This window comes from Schistocerca serialis, chromosome 9 (genome assembly GCF_023864345.2).
Source record: "Schistocerca serialis cubense isolate TAMUIC-IGC-003099 chromosome 9, iqSchSeri2.2, whole genome shotgun sequence".
In the NCBI taxonomy this organism is placed as follows: Eukaryota; Metazoa; Arthropoda; class Insecta; order Orthoptera; family Acrididae; genus Schistocerca; species Schistocerca serialis.
Genome location: NC_064646.1, coordinates 287,898,405 through 287,925,472, shown reverse-complemented (window position 1 = coordinate 287,925,472; position 27,068 = coordinate 287,898,405). Strand labels below are relative to the sequence as shown.

Genomic DNA, 27,068 nt, shown 5'->3' with positions numbered 1-27,068 from the left:
TTAAGAATTTGCAGAGTGTTATTAAATACTGTCTCCTATATGCAGTAACCTTTTCATGATAAAATATTTCACTTTATCACTTTAGCAGTTCTGTGTGGTGAGTTGAAGTGCTATTCTTTGAGTAAATGCTGTATTGCTTCTACTGTGTGTGTGCCACACAAGAAAACAAATACGATGACAGTTTTTCACGGATAGACCCCTACTCAAGGTGTTGTGGTATACTTCATTAATGCACTGCATGGACTTTGCACTCTTTCCTTAATTGTTTGTTACGAACATGCTACACTTAAAATCCCTGCCTTAAACTCCATTCCTGTAGTCAGTCAGGAATACTATCATCAGTTTTGCAGGCCCTTTCTCTGAAACTGTCATTACCCACTTCCATAAGCACATTTGCTAGTGAACTTCTGATTATTCACATGTTCATGGGAACTAGATAGCTCTTCTTTGACATCTTTGTAATGTCCCTGATAGGAATGTTTGGCAAAATGTTGTCATAATGTTGTCATTATATTATAGTATTTAGTCTAGGTAGGCATCATCTGAACATATCTTTGATGAAAGCATTTCTTTTGAAAACAATGACTTTTAGTTTTGCTTTTCAAAACTTCAGTTTTGCTTTTTCAGTTTTACATTACAGATGTACGTAAATATCTAGATGATGCACCTCCATTTGTCCTTTAATAAAGAATAATGTGGTCATTGTCTTGTGCTTTTTGAGTCAGGACACCGTTGGAGCTAGAGTTTTACATTGTTTCACATCATTGGACCATAAAATAAGTAAGAACAGTTATTGGGAACACTTTATTTTTATTATGCTTTCATTTGATATTGTATGCTGTATTGACTCTTTCTTGGATTTTACCAAGACAGTAGCGATTCAATTTAATGGAGTTCGATTAATTTAGACTTGTATCTTAAAGTGTCTCCTGTAGGATACTTAATGCCACTTTGTGATATGTCACAGTGTAATTAGTGAAGACTACATGCATGTTAAGGTTCAGTTCATGCAAATTTCACCCCTTCCCTCCCAGAACAGTTAAGTGATAACAGCTTCATTCATCCCTCTATAATCTCCATGAAATAAAATCTTATAAAAAAAGATTTTAGTCCTTTTTGTCACAATCTGTGTGTGTATATTTTGCTTTCAGGAACCTAATTCGTATAAAGTGCTTGCTCACTCACTAACTAACTAGTGTTTCTTAACCAGATGCAATTGACTTGGGAATTATGTTATCTAGTACATATGTATCAACAATTACGGCTGTTGGTGTGTAAGAATTCACTCTCATAGTCTCTAATCTCCCAAAATTAAAAGCATTTTTTTATATATTCAAAATAAGTGAGCTTTTTAAATTAATTGATATAATGCTATCACTTTCATGCTTTTTGCTTGCTGTTGTTGGGCCTTGTTAGTTCGAGGAGCCCCAGCAATACCAGCATCTTACAAGAAGGTGACAGCCAGTTTGACTGTCAAATGTTGTGTCAATTATAATAAAATCTGATTGCAAACCCAAAAACATCACATATTTTTGAAACTGCAAGTTTCAGCCATATACAAAAATATTGCTCATTCAGTTATCTCATATGATAATATTTGCTTAAACCAAATTCTGATATTGATGACTATGGAATATTATATACCTTTATAAAGATTGTAATGTATTTGAGTTTTCATTGAAATTTTGAATGTATGTTGTTACTGTTTAAATATTGAACAATAGTAATGGTGGTGCAAAGAGACACCCGTATCTAATACTTGGTAACAATGGTAACTTGTTGCTCCTAACAAGCTGGCAGGTGAATGTGCAGTAAGATTGCAGATGGATATTAAGTACTTCTACATATTTACAGCTTATTCCTGCATGAAATGCATGCTCTAGAAACACAACATTTTTTACATATGAAATGTTAGAGGATGTAATCATTAAAGATGCGGTAGGTGTGCAGTGTGTTACTTAAACCTTCTCTCTTTTTAAATAACTGTAAACTATTAATTTCATTAACTTGTACGTATTCTTTTCCAAAGCTTACTGTGTTGCTTGTCTGCTAGCTTCAGCAGTCCTCGGTGGTCAACTGAACAACGGAGTTCTTTCTGTGATCTCAACACCAAGTCACCTGTGGCAGTTGTTCGACCACATTTCCCCTCCCCACCACCTGTCTCAGAATCCTATTCCACTCTTGAGAAGGAAACTTTCAACTCAGCAGGGAAAGATAGCAACTCTTCTGCCTTTCAGTAAGCATGCGTGTGCTTTGAATGTAGATATGTTGTTCTTACTGTAGTTAGTTGAATGTAATTTGATTTTATGCATTTCTGAGCGCAATTGTAATTTGTAGTTGACTTCTTCATTCGTAGACAATATGTTTTATGAACTAAAGTTTCTGTTTATGATGTTGCGGGTCATTGTGTTTGCAAACTGTAGCTCATTGCAAGGGAGATTTGCCAAACTGATTAGTTGGAGAAATCCATTCAGTGTCGCTCACTACTTATACTTGGACTGTCGTACTCTAATATGTGTAGCAGTTTACACAGTTAAAAATGTATTTAAAGTCCTCCTGAAGATCAGATTTTTGTTTTCCATGTTCTTTATATTAATTAAGTTTCTGCCAAAGTTTTGCATCAGTATAAAGAAATTTAAAACTAAACTGTAAATTTAGTTTTTGTACAAAACCATGGAACCCCTAATAAATAAATTCCTTAAGATGATTAGGAAAATAAGAACATAACATTTACAATATATACTTTTTAAATTAGAGTGATCAGGGACACCATTGCATATCTGCATAGAAAATCACCATTTGAAAAACATCAGTAATTAAAATGCATAAAATAAGGGAATGGCAACCAATTACATACAGTGGGCTGGTGTGTGGTCTACAGAAACACGTAGTAGAAAATAGTGGATAGTGGACACTATCTTTCAGACATTTGCTCTTCCCCCCCACCCCACCCCCACCCCCACCCCCTCACTCCACCCCCGTGAAAGTGCACACATTAACACACACACAACCATGCAGGCACCCAAATGTACAGATGTGGGATTGCGGCGATACTGATTATTGAGTACCAGTTATTGGAAACACCTGTCTAGGTAAATAAGTGGGTGGGGAAGGATGTGTGAGAAAAAGAGAAGGTAGTGTGAGACAAGTCTTTCGATAGATGACTCTGGCTGCACGAGACAAAATTATTTCACAGAGTAGAGCAATAAGGGGGAAAGAGGGCAAGGGAGGGGAAAAGGAGAGGAAAGTGGTGGTGAAAACGTAGGCAGAGAGTGGAGGGAGTAAGGGAGAGGGGTGGAAGAAAAAGCAGGAGGGAAAGAAAGAAAGAAAGAAAGAATGGAGAGACGGGGGAAGGGGCGGAGAGAGGGGGGGGGGGGGTGGAGGTAGGTAGGTAGGTAGAGAGAGAGAGAGAGAGAGAGAGAGAGAGAGAGAGAGAGAGAGAGAGAGAAGGGAAAAGGTATGGTGAGACAACGGGAAATAAATTAGCATACATTTAGGCCAGCGGGCTTAGAGTGTGCGGGGTGCAACAGTATTATGAAAAGGAAAGTTGCTGCTCACTGTATAACTTAGATACTTAGTCACAGATAGGTGGAACAAAAAGACTGTCGCAAATAAGCTTTTGGCCAACAAGGACTTTGTTGAAAATAGATCTCTCACACAAGTGGGGGTTGCAGCGAGACTGATTATTGAGCACCAGTTATTGAAAACACCTGCCCAGCACATGCAGCTCTCACACACGACTGCAGTCGTGTGTGTGTGTGTGTGTGTGTGTGTGTGTGTGTGTGTGTGTGTGTGTGCGCTGTGCCCCTCCCCCCCGCCCCCATTGTCTGTTTTCAACAAATGCCTTGTTGGCTGAAAGCTTATTTGCGAGTCTTTTTGTTGTGCCCTATCTGTGACTCAGCACCTCCGCTGTATGGTGAGTAGCAACTTTTCTTTTCACAATATTCTTACGTTCCATGCTGGATTTTTCATTGTTGGATAGAGCAGGATGTACTAGAGATAATTCTCACCTGCATAGCTCAGAGAAACTTGTCGGAAAGGAGTGTTCAAATGGCCCATGTAGTGAAGCAACTATTGAAGTATATAACATGTTTGACTCCACACATAGCCATGCCTTTTATTGGATAGGAGATGCTGCGACTGGAATGCAGCTGCAACAGGAGGTGGTGGTAGGTGCATGTGTGAGGCAGGTCTGACACCTGGGTCATCCACAATGGAATGACCTGTGGGGTGCAGGATTGGTGTAGGTATGGACAAGGATATTGTGGATGGGTGGCAGAACACTACTTTCGATGCTGTGGGTGGAATTTTGAGTAGGATATTCCTGAAACATTTTGAATGTGATATACTTGGAGATTAAGAGGAACTTCTCCTTTTTCCCTGCTCCCTCAATTTTTTTATGTCATTAACTTGTTGTGCACTGTCACCTTTCTGTGTACTTTATAACAAAGTATTTCTGCCAATAACAGAGATCATGGTTGTGTTGGAGAAACAGAATTTGTGGACCCTCTTTCTGAAATGAAGCATGCTTTTCTGCAAAGTTGCCTTTTATTGACTTCATTTCTTCTTTGACAAATGACTTCACTAACATCAGATATTGCATTTATGTTTGATAATCCAAATTTGTGTTGTAAAATATGACTAATGTGATATGATAATATTAGAGCTCATAAACATAAATCGTGCATTTGTTTGTGTCGGGTTGTCTTCATCTTCTTAACTGTGCTTATGCCTTTTGCTTTGCATATGCTGTGTCTTAACTTTAAAGTTAATTTAGATTCTTCCAATCTGAACTCATACATAGGAATTTTCAGCATGTAAGAGAAGAACATATTTTTTTGTGTTTATGAAGAAATCGTTGCAGGGCATCTGAAGTTGAGGTTGCAATCTGTTGCATGGCAGATGAGAGTAAAGTATTGGTGCCTGAAAGTGACTGTTTAGTCAGCCTTGAGAGGATGCTTTCTCATGAAAGAGTCAAGAGGTTTGTACCTGATAGTTGTCTTGTTGATTTCGTTTCTGGTGGTAATTTGATGAAAGAAATAATGAATGGAAGGAAGTAAGGGAGAAGGGGGAGAAAGAGAGAGAAAGGTTGATACTGAAGATAGTTATGCTTGTGTCAAACTTTGTTTGAAGTTAAATTTTAAAGAGCAATTATCAAAACCAGTAAATATCACAGCAAACTTTAACAGCTTTGGTGTATCATGACACCTTTAGAATTTTCATGATGTTTAATGCACTTTCAGAAAATGTGTAAGCATTTTAGCCGCAGGTCATTAAAATGAGGAACATCTTCAACAGTTAATTTCTGAGTTCAGCTTTCACAGATGAGAGAGATGGTGCATATGAAACAGCTAATGGAAGTGATGCTGTGTGGTTATTCAGTCTGATCTTAGATACTTTAGGATGAAAATGTTGTAACATCATGAGCACCAGTGATGATAAAACTGGTAGTGGAATTATCACTTAACAAACAGTTGCAGTAATATGATTTAATATAACTTGTGTAAAAAGTTCTTGAAATGCATTATAACAGAACCCAAAAAGAAAAATATGAAAAAAGGTTTTCTTTCGGCACATCTTCCATTCAGAATTTTTTTTATGTTGTTTGCAATTCAGTGCAGCAATGCTTGCGTTTTAGGTCGTGATTGTGAATTACTTGTGCGATTCTAATCACATTGCCAGGCCCTCTTGCATTATAACATATATGAAGTAGCTGCATTCATGAATTTATTATAAATTTACATCAGTGGTTGTGTTGTATTTGAACTGACACTACCCTTTGAGTATGTCAACTGTATCAAAACTTTAACATTACGTGAATAGCCATTGTAATACCTGTTATCTTAAGCATCTCATAGTTTCAGAGGTTTTGCAATTTGTCTTCATTGTAGTGATTGAAAGCAGCATATTGATAACTTACTATGCTAATAAATGTGATGAATGAGATTCAAGTCTCTCTCTCTGCAATCTGGATTTGTATTTACTACAGGATAACAAATTTATTTGATATAAGTGTTACAGAATTTGTTCCAAAAGTAGTTTTCCTGCTAACTGACATTTTTAGAGTGATTGAGTGATTTGATTGTAATTCATTTATCATCAGCACACTATTAAATACTAACTGAAAGAAAAGAGTGCTTCATGAATATAGCCAACGTTTCTAAAATAGAAAGTCTAGCTTCAGCCCAAAGATTTTTCTCATCATGTTCGACAAAAATCATGAATTTTTTTCACTGTTTCTTTGTAAATTCCAGTCCATCCCCACAGTACTCTACTTGAATGACGGAAGTTGCCAAAGAGAGAAGATTTATCATATATCACAATATATTTTCAGTAACTGTTGCATAATAACAAATTGCACTCTAGTCACAGAATGCTGTAAGAAGTTGGCTCATGAATGAAACTAATACTAACTTAATTTGAATATGCATTTGTAGTTTGAAGCATTTCACATCAATAATTTATAGTGCATTTGTAGTACATTGAAGTATTTCCTATTAATAGTATGTAGTGCATTTGTAGTACATTGAAAATATTTCCTGTTAATAGTATGTAGTGCATTTGTAGTACATTGAATATTTTCAAATTTTGGAGTTAAATGCCATCTGGGTAATGTGCAATGTTTATTTGCCTTTTATTTATTGCTCTCACTCCTTCCTGACAAATACAACAAAAGTTTTGCACAATTCTGGTACTACTAGATACATAGAGTACTCCTGAAAAGAAAAAAAGGTAGGTAGATAGATAAATGAAAAGGGGAGGAGGGTGGGGTTACATACATTGTTTTCACTGCCTGTTTGAGTTTTATTTCTTGTGGACGCATTTCAGATATCACCACCTGACACTTCGGGAGACAAACACATAGTTTATTACATTCATAAACACAAGTTAATCTGTCAGTTCCAATTTCCCTCACATCTTTACAGGTTCCTACATGATACTTCATTTGTTTCTTGGTGTAGTATTCTAAGGTAGTTACTCTGTTGGGGGTGGGGGTGGGGGGACTTATTTCATAGGAAGCTCTTTTATTGTTTTAGTGACATTCTCTTTACAAACATTCTGAAAAAACACCAAATGTGACATGAAGAGAGAATGTTAATGATGCAAAGTAAATATTCAGATATTGTGCAAGCATCTGATAATGACATGAAATTGTGGATCATGAACCATTAGATGGATAGATTGAATAGCAAATGACACAATACTGAATAGATTTGTGGAAAAAGCAAATATATGGCACAACTTGAGTAAAATAAGTCACTGATTGATCAGACATCTGCAAAGGCATTGAGTTTGATAATGAAAGGACATGTGGTGGGGTGGAGTGTATAAAAAGTCTAGAATGAGACCAAGGCTTGAATACAGTAAGCTGGTTCAATTGGGCGTGTATTGCAGTAGTTGCGCAGAGATGAAGAGGCTCGTACTGGATAGACTAGTGTGGAGAGCTGCATTGCACCACTCTTTGAACTGAAGACCAGACAACAACCGTTAAAGATTGAATTCAGTCAGCCCTTTTTTTTCTGGTGGTTGCAGTGTTAGTGTTTTACGTGTAGTACTCAACATATACACAGCCTCTACTAATTTATCAGTATCCCAAAGAAGTATTACAATATATGATTCCCAGTGAAGTTAAATTCCTGGTATTGCCTGGCAGTTTTCCTTGGCAGAAGGATTGGTATGGGGTCCACTCAGCTTAGTGATGCCAATTGAATGAGAAGCTAAAGCTCAAAGGCTGAGAAAGCAGACAATGGCCAAGAGGGTGGTGTGCTGACACCACGTCCCTCCTACCGCTTCTGATGAGGCCATTGACAGAGGATGACGCAGCAGTCAGTTGGTACCACATGGCCCATCAGTGTTAGAACACAATTATTTTCTGTCACATAACCCATGCTGCAAGGATGCAGAAGCTTTCTTCCAGATGGCCTTCTAAAAAACACACACACACACACACACACACACACACACACGTGTTTGGGTGTGTGCTGTTGGGTTTGGCCCCAGCAGCCAGACACAGTGTTCACGTGCATGCAAGCACGCAGACATGTGCGCGCTGTCTATTTCAGGAGGAGGACTTGTGGCCGAAAGCTTACGTGTTGTAGTCTTTTTTGTTGTACCTGACTGAGAGTCAACATAATGTATATAGGCACACACATACTTCTTTGTTAATATTGCTTGTCTGTACAAGAAATTACTGTTGCTGAATGTTATTAAGAAAATTCAGAATGACAAGCAATAGTTTAAACGGATGTGCTGAATGCCAGCTCTCCTTAAGGATCCCCCGAGGGGGCTTGCCACTCTTTGGCGGGTTCGTGCTGTGCTGCCGTGGGCCCCCAGCCTTAGCAGCATTTTCTCCCTTCCGTGCTGTACACCTATCCTCTTGGTATTCTTTTTCCCCTCCCTTGGAGAACATGTGTGGGGTATTATTGGGAATGTTCCGCATTCTGTTGCTGATGTACGAAGTCTCACCTTTGTTTTTCACTTTCTTTTCCTTTCTTTGTTTCCCTTCTCCTCTCGTTCCCCCACTTCGGCATTTGAGGATGCTCTTTTTTTCTTCTTCCTCCCTGTGTGCTCCTGAAGGCCGACCCACATGTCTGATGCATAACAGGTGTAGAGTTGCTACTACAGGCCACAGGAGAGGATCCTGCTCCATGGGGTCCACAGAAGCATTGGCTTGCTTGTGTGGTCGGTCTGTGGAGTCCACCAGTGATAAACGGTTGATGCTGGTGCACTGGTGAGACAGAGGCCGGCTGGGCTACGGTACCACACGGCAACACCATCGAACAGGATCTTCGATTTCCAAAGTTGAAGACAGTTTGCCTTTAGTGGACTTCTTTGAGCTTTCCGGGTAGAGGAAGACCCGGGTGTTTGGCTGGAGAGATGGAGGAAGTCTTCACGGGAGTACTCCTTCTGTCCTTTCCTGCCTACTGGTGATGCAGTCGGTGGCTTTGCCTCCTGAGGCGAGAGTTTGACAGTTTGTTACACAGTGGGACAGGGGCATGGCAATGCTATCTTGACACTGGGCAATTTCACAACCTCAGAGCCGAATTTTAGGTCGCATGTCAGCGTGGCCACGTCTTTCATGGAGCGAGGGGTAACAAGAACAGAACTATAGGTGCCAGATGGGAGAACACAGGGTTTGCGACTAGCCAGTAACTTGCGAGCTACTGGATAAGGCACTTTTTCCTTTAACCAAATCTCTTTGACAGCTCGTTCCTCTAGATACATGGGAAAATCCTGAGAGGAAGGGGCATGGCTGCCATTGCATTTGATACAGCAGGGAGAAAGAGGCGGACAATCGCCCTCGTGTGCGTCCCTGCCACAGGTTTGGCTGGGTGTTGACAAGATTTTCTTGTGTGGTTAAAATGATGACACTGGTAGCAGCACATTGGGTTCAGAATGTACAGCCAGAGTGTGATAATTTCGTAGCCTGCTTTGAGTTGGATGGCAACACCACCCTATGAAAGGTGAGGAAAAGAGTGCGGGTGGGCACTAACGAGCAATCTACCTTTTTCATTACACGATAGATGGCAATGACAACCCTGATCAGAGAGGTAAGATTGTATTTTGGCCTCAGTTAGACCGTCAAGCAGCGTGGTGTAAATTACATCACAGGAAGAATTCAAAGTTCTGTGGGTCTCGAGAAGAACAGGGTAGCCATGGAGAAGCAACGCAGCAAACAGTACTTGCGCTTGAGAATCAGAAATATTCTCCAAAAGCAAAGTGCCATTCTGTAAATGAGAGCAGGATTTCACAGTGCTAGCATTTGCATCAGCACCTTTCTGAATAATAAACGGATTGACGGTGGCGAAGGACTGTCTGTCTTCAGTACATGAGACCACAAGGAACCATGGGGCAGCAGGAAGAGTCTTTGAATAAATAACGTTTACGTTTTGTGGATGCTGAGTGGGAAGATGATTGACTCACTGTGAATAAATCCCACATAATTGCCAGCGTCTCTGATGGCACACTCCTTCCAACTGGTGTTTTCCAGTCCCTTGGTGGACTGAGGCATGCTGTGATACAATTTGCACACGGAGGTGTGCTCTCCGCGTTCTTAACCATCGTCCTACAATGGCAAACTGCATTCATTATAAACAGATGCGTGCAAAGTGTCATCTTGTTCTTTGGGGAAGCAAACGAGCTAGCTGGCATTCCTTCACTAGTTCTTTTAACAGTTTTACTCCTTCCTCTGTCATGTGGGCAAATTTCGTATGGCTCGCCAGGACCAAGATCCATTCCTCAATTTCCGGTCTGACAGTAGCAGACGGTGTTATAGTGGACCATATTGCTATCTCCAACACCTTGGGCCACCATTTTGCGGACGTTTCTAGCTCTTCGCACTATCACCTTGCCTTCCTCCATCGAAAACAAGCGGAGGAGGCTTGCGCAGTACCCTTCTCTTCTCTGAATCGTGAGTGCTACAATGCTGTCATTAGTATGATGGAGCTCGATCAAGCTCTCAGTTCATCCCGATACTCCGCCCCAGAGCTGGATGCCATCCACATTCAGATATTGCAGCACCTTTCTCTTACAGGCAAGCACTTTCTGCCAACCACATCTGCGCATAGGGCACATTTCCCAGATGCTGGCGTGAAGCCACTGTTGTACCCATACCAAAGCCTGTCAAGGACAAAAACCACCTTTCTAGCTGCTGCCCCGTCTCTCTTACAAGTTGGGTTTGCAAGGTGATGGAATGTATGACTCATGCCCAGCTGGTAAGGTGACTCAGGTCTCGCACTTTACTGATGAATTCACAGTGTGGATTTCGAGCACAGCGTTCTGCAGTTGACCATCTCGTGACTTTGTCCACCCATGTCATGAATGGCTTTCTGCAGAACCCCAGGCTGTGGCCATGTTTTTTGATTTGGAGAAGGCCTAAGACACCTGCTGGAGAACTGGAATCCTTCGTACTCTTTACATGTGAGGCTTTCATGGCCACCTGCTCTGTTTCCTTCAGGCATTTTTACCAGATCGAGTTTTCAAGGTTCATGTGGGTTCTGCCTTGTCGGATACCTTTATCCAGGAAAACGATGTGCCTCAGGGCTCTGTCCTGAGTGTCTTCCTCTTTCCTATCACCATTAAACCTATCATGGCCTGTCTCCCACCAGGCATCTCTGGCTCCCTTTTTGTTGACAATTTTGCCATCTATTGCAGCTCCCCTCGGACCTTTCTCACTGAGTGGCATCTTCAGCATGGTCTTGATCATCTTTTCTCCTGGAGCATCGACAATGGCTTTCAATTTTCCCCTGACAAAACCATCTGCACGAATTTATGGCAGCGCACTTGGTTTCTCCCATCATCTCTACACCTTGGGCCTGTTGCCCTTTGGTTCGTTGAAACTACTAAATTCCTGAGGCTCATGCGTGATAGGAAACACTCTTGGTTCTCCCATGTGTCTTACCTGGCAGTCTGCAGTAAGCAGGACCTCAGTCTCCTACGTGTCCTCAATGGCACTTCCTGATGTGCCGATCGAACCAGCCTCGTCCGTTTGTACCAGTCGCTTGTCCGTTCGAAACTCAACTATGGGTGCTTTGTTTGTGTTTGCACGCCTATCCCTCTTATGCCGTCTCAACATTATCCACCAGCATGGAATCTGTTCGGCCATGGGTGCCTTTACACCAGCCTGGGTGAGAGTCTGTATGCTGAAGCTGCTGAACTTCCACTGTCCTACTGCTGCGACTTCCTCCTCAGCAGGTATGCATGCTGTTTGCCTGCCATATGTGGCCACCCCTCCTAATGCCTCATTCTTTGATGATTCCTTTAACAGTCAGTGTGTGGCTCCTCCCTCTTCTCTGTTACCTCCTGGAGTTTGCTTTCGCCACTTGCTACAGCTGCTTAACTTCACGCTACATGCGACTTTTTCAGTGGATGTGAACGCTTCACCACCTTGGCTTTGTGAAGCAGCCCATGTTAACCTTGGCCTTCATTCGCTTCCTAGGGACCCTACTCCAGCCTTGGTCTTTTGCCTCCAGTTTCATGACCTTCGCATGTAACTTGGTGATAGTATCTTTGTCTACACTGATGGCTCTCGGACTGACCTGGGGTCGGGTGTGCCTTCGTCATTGGCTTCCAGCACACTTACCAGTATTTATAGCCAAGCTCTTCGCCTTGTATCAGGTTACAGAGTACATCTGACGACACAACCTTTCCAATTGTGTCCTCCGCTCAAACTCACTCAGTGCCGTACAAAGTTTGTGTACGCTGTACTCTACTCTCATCCAGGAAAACCGTCGCCCGCTCACTCTTCATGGAGCCAGTCTCGTGTTTCTATGGGTCCCTGGTCATGTTGGTCTGCTGACACTGCTGCCAAGGCTGCAGTCGTCATACCTTAGCCCACGAGTACCTGTACTCCCTCCGATGATCTCTGCGTTGCTGTCTGTCAGGAGGTGGTGTCCCTTTTTCTCGCCAATGGTCTTCCCTTCATGGGAATAAGCTTATACACATTGAGCCTCTCCCAGAGCCTTGGAGGGCCTCCTCTTGGCCCTCCTGCCGGGAGGAGATTATTTTAACTCGGCTGCATATTGGGCACTGCCTTTTTAGCCATTGTTATTTGCTTAGTGGCACTATCCCACCACCACCACCACCACCACCACCACTTTGTACACATTGCGCCCAAATTTTAACTGTCCGCTGCTTCCTGCTGGAATGCTTGCCTTTCTCATTGTTTAAATCACTGGGGTTTCAAGTTGTGTGAAATAAAAGAAATACATAGAATACCTGTTAGGGAAGGCAAGTGGAAGGTGGATTTTTTTAAAAAGAGACTGGAAAAAAGCACTGCTTCTCCCAAAGACAGTGCACGCAACACCATAACGCGGCCTTTTCTAGTGTCCCAGAGTGCAGTGTCAAAGTGAATTGGGTTTGCTACTGGATAAAAGCTATACTGCGCTCATAAAACAATGTTTGGTATATCTAGATGACCAAGAATTGAGATACACTGTATTGAAATTCCACTGCCTCTATTGTAAATCTAGTTCAGGTGGTAGAGCGATTTGAAACTTACCAATGCATATATTTTATATAAACGTTCTGCCATGAGATTTTTGGTTGTTTGCAAGTTTGTATAAACGTGATGCAGTTAAATACCTCTGACTGAACAATGCTAAATTGGTTCTAATTATAATTAGAAATAATTATATAATAATATGTAATAATAACAATATATAATAAAATATATAATAATTATCAGCTTTCTGCATCATCTTGTGTTCATGTGGAAACATTTGCATTGTGTGTCTGTGAGAACGTAAAAATGCGGCATTGAAGGCTAAGATGAATGGATAAATTAGCAGTAACTAAACACGTGCTTAGAGCTTCAAATTGGATTTACAAAAATGGTGCCACACATAAGATGGGTTGCCCACATTACCAAATTCACTAGTTTGTTGATACCATGGGTAACCCCATAAATAATAGATTCTGTTGCTTTCATAGTGTTGAAAGGGGACAATTCTCTGTTGACAGTGCTTGCCAGTCACAGTAGCAAAATGACAGGAAATCATTAAAATGGCCATTGACTGAAAGACATGAGAGAAATTCCAAAGATAGTGTGAAAGTTTTGAGTAACCTGTCAACAATTATTTTCCTTCACACTCAGCTTATTTACTGAAATAACTTTTAATCTCTAGATGAAATTAAATATGATGGATGGAAGTGACAGATTTAAAATGTATTCAGAGGATTCACACTAGAAGCACCATTAGAACACTTGAACAGAGTGCACATAAATTAAATTTGTCCATATTCACTTAATAGTTTCTAATTATGACCTTTACGTTACTTGTACTTACAATACAAAATCCACCTCAGAATATGAGCATCGAAATGAATTGTTTGTAGATGCTCCTGTTAAGAAAATGGCAAATACACTTTTGTCACACAATGCATAGTAGCAGTTATTAATAATGAATGTAGATTTCTAAAACTGCACAAAAGTACCAGTAGTAATTGTTGAATTGAGGCACGTGCTATAGGAAAGAACAGAAAACATGGTAGAAAGCCAGCAAAATGCATAAGAACATTGAGCAAGATGCTGTACTGCTGTTGAATTCTGAAAGTATAAGGCATTTATATATAGAAAACAAATCAAAAAATCACACATGCATCATCTGCATACCTTCTTAACAGATACCAAACATGAAAGGTTGCAGTTGGTCCACAATAATGTACTTGTAGTCCGCAGCTGTCATATTGTCTTCAACTACTACAGCAGATCCCATAGTGGCCCAGATGAATGACACTTATACCATAATACTCATCCACTGTCCTGCACCTGTGTTGCAGTGCTGGTTTCAAGAAGCCATTTGCCTGGATGATGGCACAGCCATAATTACAATCATAATTTATGATGTCATTGGATCAGTATTGGAACACATGGTGGTATTCTACTGTAGAGCCCCATTTCCAACAATGTGTACTGAACAATGTGCAGTGAAACATTTATGCCTGCAGCAGCAATGTACTGGTCATCAGATCTGCCACAAATTGCCCCATATTCTACTTCAGAGCAGGCAAGTCTCTGACATCTGTGTTCTGTGATAAGACGCCAATGTCCAACGCATCAGCAGGTGCTTCAAGCTTTACCATCTTGCAGCTGTGTTTCATAGATGCTCAAGGCAGTCATGCAAACAGCCAACCAGCGTCACTGTTTGGGAGACGTTCATTCACAGGTGCTGGGTATAACAGTTTGCTGTTTTGTCAGTCGCTTGTGTATGTTCACATTTGTGGCTCATTTCATCACTTGAATGATTTTACGTTTGTATGTGCTTCATTTGTATACTTCCCTTACCATGTCACGTGCCCGCAATGCTAACAGGTGACCAATCTCACATTGGGTAGTGGTCACAATGTTTCCTGTCATCAGTGTACTTAGTGCCAACACTTACAAATTCATACATTTAAATGATTAATGGAAAATCTCATATAAAGATGTGAAACAAATACTAACAAAGAGATAGAGGGGCTGGCCAGTACTTACCTCAGCTCAGTACAGCCGATAGATACACATAAAACAGAACTGAAAATTTTTCAGTTCTGTTTTATGTGTATCTATCGGCTGTACTGAGCTGAGGTAAGTACTGGCCAGCCCCTCTATCTCTTTGTTAGTATTTAAATTCATACATTTCTCACTTTTAGAAGAAATATACAAATGGTCCCTAATGATACAAAAACTATGAATTTACATCTTGTGATGTAAACAAATTTTTGTGAAATTTGCATGCATGTTGGTTCTATTGATATTTTCAGATATGAAAACATTAGGCTTCATTAAACTTAAGAAATTAAGTTGATGATAATACTATTTCTGATCTCTGCCCTGAGTTTGTGATTTTTACATATGTGTTTTCATAATTGTTAGAAAATTTCATTCATATAACTTCACAGATATTCTGAGGATGTCCTTAATAGTAGAAGAAACAGTTCATCTAAAGCGCACAGAATACAAAGTTATTTCATGAATGGGTAGCAGATAAGTCAATAATTTCTTCTCATATGAATGGGAGCATTTATATTGTTTTATTGTTGTTGCAAAACACTTCACTTTCACTCATTTAATAAGTGATTATCAAATTGTCTTAAGTATTTCATGCTGTGTGTGGCACTATACAATATATAAGTATCTATTAATGTGTTCCATAAATCAGTGATGGTGGAGGTTATTGTGTAAAATTTTAGCTATAGAAATTGCAATACTTATTTCAGATCTCCTAGTGAAGAAGAAGAGGAACCACCAGTACAAGGACCTCTTCCTTTCGAACCTGATGATGCTCCGTGGAAGAAATCTGAATCTGGAATTCGGAAATTGTACGTATTTTGTTGCACTCTCTATGTAATATTCAAAATTTGTTTCTTATTGTGCAGAAAGGAAAATTCAGTTAACAAATCCATTAACTTCACAGACAGAAATATTCTGGGCAGTAGGAAATTAAACTTCCAGTACAACAAATAGAAATACACATAAAAACTAAAAATCAGTTTTTCTAATTATCCATTCCACAGTTTCCTTCTTTAGAGAAGTGAGAGACTTAAATGGGAAGGAGGGGATGTGGTGCTGAGTCACTCAATCTCCACTTAAGAGGGAACCATGAAATATGAGAAAGAAAGGAGGCAAAAATCCATTGATTTCAATATTAGGTTAGATAAGTCAATCACACAAGTTTGTGTCTAACATAATAAAGCTGCCATTTCACCTTAATTTGCTGTTGACACAGATGTCACTACAAATTGAGTGTTAGCAAAAAAGGGGGGGTGGGGCAGTTAACAGGCTTGAAAAGTCATTCAAAAGCAGTAACCTGTAAATTCCCTAAACTTATTACATCAATAAAAGTAATTATGTCCACATTCCTCTGCAATCAACACACAAGTGTTTAGCAGAGGTTTCATAGCATCTTTTTCTGATATTTGTCAATCAATCCAGCATCTAGTAAATGTAGACACCTAAGTGTTTCCTTGTGAGCTCCAATTTATCATATTTTGTGATGATATTAATTCCTTTCTATTGAGGTGAGCGTCAACAAAATACTTCAGATTTGGAAGGGAAAATTGGTGGTGATAATTTCGTGAAGAGACTTTGCCTCATTGAAAAATTCTTTATTTTAATTATTGACACCCCAACTTGTTCATCATATCTTTGGTGCTCTTTTTCCCATTTCATGATAATGCAAAATACACTGCCCTTCTTTGAACTTTGTCAACGTCACCAATCAGTTTTGTACAGCAAGGATCCCATATTGCACAGCAATACTCCTTAAAAGGACAGACAAGTGTAATGTAATCAGTCTCTTTAATAGTTTTTCCACATCATCTAAGTGTTTTGCCAGTGAAATACAGTTTTTGGGTACCCCCCCCCCAACATTTTTTATAGTGGTTCCAATTACAGTTGTTCATAATTGTAATGCCTAAGTAATTTGTTGCCCAGACAACCTTTAAATTTCTGTCATTTATAAGTAACCAAAATTTAACTTTTTTTTTGTGATAATTGACCATGAACAACGAGACATTTGAGAAGTCATCACATTGTCCCTTTTAGCGACATGCTGAGGTCTTGTCTAAATAACTTCATAATCCGTTTTGATCTTCTGGTGACATTACTAGACAGTAAAGGATGGGAGTCATATGCACACAATCTCAGAGGCCTGCTAAAGTCATGTATATAGATAAAGAACAATGGAGGGCCTAAGCACTTAACCAGATATAACTTTGGTTTCATTAAATGACTTCCATTTGTTTACTACAAAATGTGAGCTCTGTTAGGAAATGCAGTCCCACAGCTGAAATGATACCTCATGGCAAGCATTATGATTAGAAGCCATTTGTGGAAAATGGTATCAAAAATTTTCTGGATATCTAGAAATATGGAAATAACTAAAGATCTCCGATAGCACTCATGACCTTGTGTGGATAAAAAGGTGTAACAAATTCTGCTTCAGTTCTTTCTGTGAGCACTCGGAGCTCTTGCTCTTGCCAACACAGCTACAATAATTTAAAACTTTAATAGGTATGTTTTGTAGGTTTACAATCGTGCATTTTTTTACCCTCCCTTTTGAGACTGTACTCTTCATTTAACTATTGCAAGACCCTCTAACAAAAATATAAAAAAAACTACTACCAAGTTCATTCCACACTTAAATTTGTCAAGTATGAATTATTTACAATGTTTATAGCTGTAAGTGCATGTTAACAAACACGTTAAAAAAATAAACCATTTTTTATTTTATTGATAGTCGTACCTTACTTTTAGGTTGTGGGTAAATGATTTAAGTTGTTTTACATTTCTTCACTGCATCTATATTTTTTGACGATTTCAAAATTAAAACTGTTGGCTAGGAACACTTTTTGCAATATCTAGCTACAATGAAGGTCTAGGATCGCTTTTAAAACTTCAAATAAATGCACATGGGGATATTAATTAATTTTACTGTACCCACATGGAAGCTTATATTTCTTGGATAACTTTCCTGGAATTAGGTAAATCTTCCTAAATGGAAACAACAGTTTTAGAAGTTGTGATTTTAGTATACTGTTAGGTGTTACCACTAACATTCTTTATGAAAGAGACTACAGAGAGCAATTCCACGACAATAAGTCCCTAATCCAGTTTGTGTACAGTTGTTGTGTGAGCAAAAGTATCCCACTATTCATGAGCCAACTCACAGCCAGTAAATGAGACCATAATCTTTGTAAACCAATGTAAAGAACCCAGTCAGTATTCAAGAGAGCTTACAAATCAAAACATTGAATATTGTAAGCAAACTGATTATGGTACGTAATGGATAGCTCTGTAGAACAGGGTGAACTAGTGTTGGCCTGTCACACTGTTGGTGTTAGAGGCATCACACCGCTATCGATGTTTTACAGTGCCAGAATCAGTTACAATGTCAGACTAGCATAGTGCAGTTGGCCACAGCTTTCCATAATTGAAACGTCTAGTGATTAGCAATGTTGCCCTGTATCCACTCTAGTATATGGCCGGACTTGCAAGCCCAGATGTGGGAGGTCATGTAGTAATATGGCTTTAACCACAAGCTCTGAGCTCATTAGGATAAATGCAGTACCTCTGGGAATGAATGATGGCTATGCCCATGCAATAGCACTGCCAGGTTAGTCTTTGATTGGGGTGTATTGATAACACACGAGGAAGTTTAAGGCATCCACAGATTTTTTTGTTCACCATTTTTACCATCTGAGTTTCGAATGTCATGACAAGCCAGTCGATCTGTAAATTAATGCTAGGTGGAATGGAGTGGTGATCAAAGATTGGTTACCACTACATTGAAAAAATCACTCAGACTCTGGTGATACAAATTGTGGGCCAGTGTCACATACTATGTGGAGTGCTTCCTCTATGGCAGATATGTTCTTCCATCATGGTATCCATGCTCTTCTGAAGCAGTAGTATACATGCATTCAACATCCGGGAGACATCAAAAAAATTACATGTACGTTTTCTGTTAATTGTTAAATGTGAAAATATTATAGCTTCTTTAAGGTTTTTTCTTGAATCTCCCTTTCAAATGACGTATTGCTATTGCTAAGGAATAAGACCCCACTGCATTTGCTGTGCTGTTCTCTCAGGTGACTTTGATTGAGGACTGAAGCATACACAATTTGTTGCTTGGTGACATCCACATTATTGTGCAACACTACCACTCTAATACCATATTGTGACGCATCAGTGACTAATGTAAAGGCACATACACACTAAGCCACTGAGTGACAGACTTGATTTGGCCAAACATAGATCGCCAGTGCAATGGCATTTGGCTTATCATTCACACCAAACAAAGGGTTTGGGGCCAAGGAATTTGTCAATATGGAATTGCAATTGGCTCTGATATATTTCTAGCATTGCAGCTGTTTTGTTGTTGTTACCAAGTAGCATTTTAATAAGTTTCACCAGCCAATATTAGGAGAGAACAACAGAATTTTACAGTAGTCACATGTGTATCATTTACTTTCCTGCATGATGATGATGATGATGATGATGAAGAAATGGCACTGGACGACGACCTCTCTTTTAGAAAGTAGGGAGGAGTGTGGTGGTACAAAGTTAATACCTACTTCAAACTGAATCAGAATATGGGCTATTTCATTTTTATTTTTTTTTCCGTAATTAAAGCTACAGAGCACAAAATTTTTATTGAATCGTGTAGATGCTAAAATTTCCAAAGACAACACCACTTGAAGGAGAACTGTACCTACAGCAGAAAGTTAGTCAGTCACTTCCAGTTTCATTTTTATTCTCATCGTCGTTCATGGTGGAAAGGTGTTGATAAAGACACCACTTTCTTTTCACACCAGATAAAACTTTATTGACTTAAATGCTCTCTCCGTATTCCATTCTTTACCCAGTATTTTAAACACAGTAAATACACATCCATAGCAAGAGCAGGCATTGCCTGCAGGGGAAACACTAATAGTTGAAATTAAGTTTTTTCAGAACGGCCAAAAGTTGCATGTAGTTTGTTTTATTGACTGGTTTTGCTCTTTGATTGAACAGCCAATTACTGTATTTTAAAGTGTAAATTCCAGAGTCCCTGATATTGTTCTTGTTAAATGAAACTGGGAAACTTATCAGTGAAATATGTCAAGACTTTTAGCTGTTCTGAAAAACTTAAATACAAATCTGCTCTAGAGATGAAACAAATCACTACTGAACCAACAAACATTTGACTGTGTGTCCACACTAGGAGAGGAGTATCAATGCCAATGAACTGCCAACACTGATGATACCACCAGGAGACAGAACCACAAAAAGGCCAAATGCTTAGTTGGCTCAGATTTTCTGCCCCTACATATTACACAAATCTCAGCCAACAAAACAGTTGACTGCCTTATATTGGCCCTCGTTGGCTTAGTGTGTATGTGCCTTAAGGGGTTTATTGGGTGTGAAGATTAATAGGCAAGAAGTGTTGTGTTTTGGTTACTGTGGGAGTCAGCATTGGCACAAACAAATAAGGACAGAAATTGCAATGGCCAGTGGCAGGAATCCAGAAATGTCTGTACATAACACTTGCAGATTAATAAAACACTTTATTTCTAAAAAGAAAAGAAACATGAATTAACTTCTCATTATGAGGTGTCTTGGGTGGGCTTCCTGTGCGTCCTACGTGCAACTATTTTTACATACTATTACTACTCGCAGAACACAGGCTAGGTGTCATCTTCCTATTACTCAGTACTGGTGCTCACAAAGTCTACGACCAAACTGAGAAATGGGCAGCTGGATAAGTCAGCCTTGAAGCCTTGACAAGGGGCCACTGAACTCTTGTCTTCCTGGAGGTGTGGCGCTGCCCACTCTTTCCATTGTTGCACGGATCAGCGCCTTCTTGATGTCTCACGGCACCGCGTCAGTGCGCAGTTAATGCTTTAGGACTGCACAGGAAGCACTGTGTACTTTTTAACTCCCTGGGAGCCCTCTGACAGACAATAGACGAATGAAAATATAGATTTTTTGTGAAGCTGGTTGAGTAAATGATCTACCTGTTCCACATTCGGTTTGAATTTTCTGTAGTATGTTAATTTTATCTGAAATAATTGTAGTTCTTTCAAGGTTTTTTGAGGTGGAAGATTATTTATTGCCTGTGCATTCTTGACTGATGCTAGTTACTACCCTCCTCCTAATATCTTCTAACATATTATATTGGAGTCTCTGAGTGCATGGATATTTTAACTTATTGCTCTTATAAGTCCCCTTGTACAGCGAGGTCAACCAGGTAATTTACACATAGAGATTCCCTGAGGATGAGTTGATGCAAATACTTTTGTAATACAGCCAGCACACAAGATTTGCAATGGCAGTTTATTGTATTCATACATGCCATAAGGCATATTTACTATTAGGATCTGCTGGGTTTCCATTTTAAGTGTCAGTTGCAGTTATGCATCAGCGAAATCTATTTTGGAGAAGTATTGACTCACAGCTAGTTTTGCCAATAACTCTTGGCAATGGGGTAAGGTATAGATAGACATTATTTGGTAGTTAATGGCAGTCTTAAAAGTGAACACATTTATGTATAGGTCCAGTACATTTGTGAGTCTTGGTAATGCCCATTGACTACCTGCAATGGAGGTAGTGACTTCCATTCCGTGTAAGCAATCCAGGTTTTGTCTTTTGCATGACAAATGGAACTGGATTAATTCTGCGAAATTGAAGCTGTGTTAAAGCTTTTAACCCTCTGAGACGTACCAATATGCTTGGCGCACTGAGGCGCCGCAGCCTGCGGTGTAATCAGGCTACCTGCGTTGCGTGCCTGTCCCTCAGAGCTGCCGTCACGACCGGATCGGCTTGTGCTGCCCAACCCGCCCTGTGCTGAATACTTCTCAGTTGATTGCGACTCGCACAGAGCCAGTGTGAATTTTTGGTGACTTTGATTTGTAATATCTCAAGTAATAGTTTTTGTAAAGAAATCAAATTTGGCCATCTTGTACAACTTTATGCATTCTCTTAAAAATAATAATGAAAAGAATTTTAGTAGCCATATTGAGCCAGAAAATTGTTGGTAAATTGGCCAAAAAAAATAGACACCTGAAAAAATTTCAAAGTATGGCTTCTTGCATCTCCTGAACTAATGCTATGATGAACGTGAAACTTGGCATGGAGAAACCTCATAACACAAAGTTCTTAAATATAAAGTTTCATTACCACAGCACTATCAAGTACTGAATGAATTACGTGCAAATTTGAAGATTTTGTAAAAATGTCAAAATGCAGTATTTTCATTCTGATTTTGGTAAAAAACTATGGTCTGTAAAACATACCAAGCTGTATAACTGGAATGAAAGTTGGGCACGAAAATCTGGCCCGAAAACAATTAAAACTTCGGATTTGCATGTCTAGTATAGTGACTGCATGATGAAAATGAAATTTAGTGTGCAATAGATTAACAGCCCAACGATAAGGAATAAAAATTTTTATTCCCCTATTTTCCAATAATCTACAAATTAGTTTAAAAAATGTCGATTGTTATGAAAAGATGTAAGCAGGGTGTATTCAGTACTACTTTTACAAATAACGGTTTTCTAGTAATGCTTCAAAATCAATCTCATTCAAACAATAAATTTTAAGCACCTCCACCCTTCCCAGAACAAGGAATTTAATTTCCAATATCGGCTAACAGAGGCAAAGTAGCAAGAAAAATCGCACTGAGAACAGAGTATTAACTTTGGCATGTTGTTTCACATCTATTAAAGGCATTTAAATCTGTTATGGGGAAAAGGTTGTGTACAAGTAGACCGAATGTGATTTATATTTGTACTACTCAGGAGAACATGTCCATGTTACATGTTAATAATTCAAATGTATCTTATGTAAATTAATAATTGGGTTTTGTTATACTGGCATAATTACATTTGCCACAATACAGATATTGCGCCATCTTAACCACAAAGTCTGTTCATTTGCCAATAAACTGCTACATTTGAAGTAGTCAGGCTTCATTTAGTAATTTTACACCTGTCACATTTATTTCCCATCCTTATCTTATATATAGCAATTCATTCAGAAGGGTCAATAAATTTTCTCAGATTTAGTTTCCAGTGATTAGTAATGCATCTTTGTATGATGAGTCTCAAAGCAGGCTACAACACATGATGGAACATTGCAAGTTTTGCATTGGTATCTAGTTTCCTGGCACACTTTGTTTCATGCAAACCAGGCAACTGCGCATTAGCCTACTTCTCTGCAAATGTTCACTCAAGATAACAGGCGGAAAATGTCTCTCTGTGAATCACAGAGGATTCTCGTCATCGTAGCGCCTTCCCCTACCAGCTTTTTTTTCTGTTGTGTAGCATATTTTTCTACAGTCACCCTTAAGAGAATTCCTTATGAGAGAAAGGTGAAACTCTGCGAGTTCCATTTTTCATCCTGTTACTGACTGGTGGGGAGCAGGAGCATTTACACTGCACAAATCCAGACTGTGAAAACAATATCTCTTGTCCCTTTCACAGTCATATGCACTGATTCCACTGAGCTCAGTAACATGTCACAACGGTGAACTGCACCCATACTCGAATTGTAATCTACAATACATTGCCATTTCTGTATTTTTTTGCCAGTATTTCTGTCAGTCTTCCAGTCTTCTGTTTCAACCATTTGTGTTGTGTGACTTGTCGTCAACATGCACACCTCTCTTGTCGCACCACTTGATAGCAAGGACTTTGTCAGTTGACTTAAACCCAGTTTCTCCTCGTTTTAATTTCTTTTGCAGTTTTGGCATGTTGTGCCCATTCTTATGAACAGTGCCACATGCTGCTGTACCATGCTTGTGAAGCCAGAGGAACAGGTCCAGGTTGGAGTACTAATTATCAACATATAGAATATTACCCTGTTCCAAATACGGTCACTTAAGAGTTGCCACTTTTCCCAAATTGTGGAACCCAATTTCTGTTGTTGCGCCTCTATATACAATAAAATCCAAAATACACCCACTCTGACAGTCGCATGGTACAAATGTCTTTATTCCGAATCTACTTTGAACAGAAAGAGACTTTCATCTATACAAAGCTTGTGATGTGGGCAAAATGAATTAAGAAATGTCTTAAAAGCTTTCTCAATAATTGTCCTAATTTTAAATAGATTGTTGCCTCCCGTATTCAGAGTTATCACTGAAGTGGAACACACTCAGAAGTAGACAATGCTGGAAACTGGTGTGTTCAAGAATGTCTCTCTGGGCCAATAATCACTTAATTTTTACTTCTGAATTTGCACCATTAGACGGCAGATAGCAACAAAACAATACATTTCCTCAAATCCAGTATCTTTCCTCTTTGACAGTTGAGGATTCAGATTCTGTAGTATTTTCTCTGGTGTAAATGAAAAATGATTTGTTTCAACTGCAATAAATTGCAACAGTTCTCGAGACGTAAATATCACAGAAAATGAAAGAATGCTTGGGTCAGTATCTAATTGAAATTTGTGTCCTGAGCTCGAGTCATCGAAGTAATGGTTTAACGGCTGGAAGTCGGTTTCTTTCCAGTCAAATGTATCACTTAAGTGGGTTCTTTGCCAAACCATTTCACTGTCACTTTCCGATTCCTCGGATTCAGAGGAACTGCTGGCTGTGATTCTTGCTCTCCCCTCTGATGTAAAGAGCTGAGGACTACAGCTTAGAGATTCTGTCGAAGACTTATCACTGCCAGCAATGTCAGATAATTCACACTCACTGTCGCTCTTAGTCACATATCTCCTGTAGAAAACAAGAAAGCTGATGAAAAAACAGGAATCAAAGTTGAATTCTGCAAAGAGGGAACACAGCAATGAACATACATACGCACTCTCAAACTATACAGTCAGACCACTGAACAGCTACTGGAAGAGCAGGGTGGAAGGACAGCTCTGCGTGTTGACACGTCTGTAGCGCTCAGGTAGCTTTGACTCAGTGCACCTAAACTTGTCCATAGCATTGGAAAGGCCTGTGGCGCAGTATGCATAAACACTTCCTTAGCACTCCAGGGAAGGCCCAAGGGCTGCACTTACACACGTCAGGCACACCAAGGGAACAGCGAGGCATGATGACTTAATATGTCCCCAGCAGTCAAAGGGTTAAAGAAATTTAAGTTGAAGTTTTTTCAACACAGCTTAGTTCAGTCACAGAAAATTGTTCGAAATCTCAACACACCATTTCCAGTTTGTGTAACAGTAGGGTATGAGAAAAGATTTATATTTGTTGATTTGGAAACTGAGTAGTGATTAAGCATAAAAATGTAACTCCGCAATCAGATCCAGAGGACATTGCATAGATTTCAAAAATGTGTTAGAAGCTTCGGACAAAGCTAGATGTAAGAATGCTACTTCTGTGCATATATTTTTGTGTGTAGCTCTCATCTTAATTTGACCTCATAGTGGTATTGTTTGTTTGATGTATGTCACTACTCGCAACTTTGTGAACATAATCATTGGAGAGCCGAGATGCCCATGTTTTTGTTTTAAGAGACTCTGCTGCTGCCATGTCCACCCAGAACTTTACTTTATTCTGAAAAGGAAAGTTGCCACTCACCATATAGTGGAGATACTGTCTTTCCTTATCCATAGCCAGAACCCAGTCCCACATACTGTTCCTGCATTGTTGCTTGGCTCATGGAATCCCCCCCCCCCCCCCCCCCATTGGCCTTACCATCAAATTACCCATCTCTGGCTCCCACCCCTCCTTTCATAGTGTCTTCCACCTGTTCAGATTCCACCAATCCTTAGCCCTCACCAACATAGTCCTGCAAAACCATATCAACCAAGCCCAAACCTCCTTGTAGTACCTTCTCTCAATCTGCTGCTGTGCAATCCCAAATTTCTGGAACCCATAACACACTTTCAAACTCTTGCCCTCCAGGAACTAGAGCAACATGCACAATGCCAACTCAAAAAGCTCTCCACCCTGCTCCCTTCCTACTGCTGCCTTAGAATACCACTGTCCATCACTTCTACAACAACATCAAAGTGTCCTCACATCCCCTCGTAGCTGACAAACTCTGCCTTGCAGACCTACTACATATAACCCACCCTCCAAAACTCCCTTCCACCACCACACAGAATCCAGAACATAAACAGACCTGAAATACAGTCATGAACCTTTTCGTCAGAAGCCTTAGCCTCAAAGGTCTCAACTTTTGCCCCACTCCCAAATTCAATCACGCAGGATTTGTTAAAGACCTACACTCCTTCTCCCGGTTCCTACAGTGGGAATGCTTTTTTGCCACCAACCCTACCAGTCAGACTCAACCAAAGACCAATGTTGAACACTCCTCCATCCAACTGTGATTCAGCCCCACCGCCCCCACTCCTAATCACCCCCTGTTAACTTCCAGAATTTCTTAATCTCGAACCTTACATCCATGGAAAGAACCACAGTCCACCATCTACAAATTGATTCCAACCTTATAATCCTACCTGTGGATAAAGGGTCCAGTACTGTTGTTTTGAACCACAAGGATTATCTGGCAGAGGGACTCTGCCAGCTGTCAGATACATCCACCTACAAACCTTGCCACAGTGAGCACATTCTAGAAATCAAGCAGGATCTCCAGTCACTCCTCAAATCCTTAGGCCCATCCCAGAACTTCTCCCTGGAGTCCATGTCTCTGTTTGACCTACCACTCCCCACACCCCTACTGTCGACAAGCTTCCTAAAGTCCATAAACCCAACCACCTAGGACACTTCATAGTAGCTGGTTACTGTGCCCCCACTGAGAGAATTTCTGCTCTTGTAGACCAACACCTTCAACGTATAACCCAGAACCTTCCCTCCTATATAAAAGATACTAACCATTTCCTCCACCAACTCTCCACAGTTCCTGTCCCGTTACCACACAGTGCCCTGCTCATCACTATTGATGCCACCCCTCTTCAAACGAACGTCCCTAATGCTCGTGGCCTTACCACTGTTGAACACTACCTTTTCCAATGCCCAATGGATTCCAAACCACCAACCTCCTTCTTAGTTGCCAGTACCAACTACATCCTCATCCACAATTACTGCTCCTTTGAAGGCATTACCTACAGACAGATCTGGGGTATGGCTATGGGCACCATCCTATGCCAGTCCATTCATGGGCCATATAGAGGAATCCTTTCTAAACAC

General features: G+C 40.0%; 1 protein-coding gene across 6 annotated transcripts in view; it reads left to right on the top strand.

The window, feature by feature from the left end:
* Positions 1-27,068, top strand: part of LOC126419041 (RILP-like protein homolog) — a 173,488-nt gene that overhangs the window by 114,599 nt on the left and 31,821 nt on the right. For 2 of the 6 annotated variants that reach the window (XM_050086104.1, XM_050086106.1), the window contains exons 6-8: positions 2,054-2,236; positions 4,865-4,981; positions 15,700-15,801. In XM_050086104.1, the coding sequence (XP_049942061.1) occupies positions 2,054-2,236; positions 4,865-4,981; positions 15,700-15,801 (402 nt within the window). The remainder of the gene's footprint in view (positions 1-2,053; positions 2,237-4,864; positions 4,982-15,699; positions 15,802-27,068) is intronic. The other 4 variants (XM_050086107.1, XM_050086108.1, XM_050086109.1 and 1 more) reach the window with 3 other exon arrangements.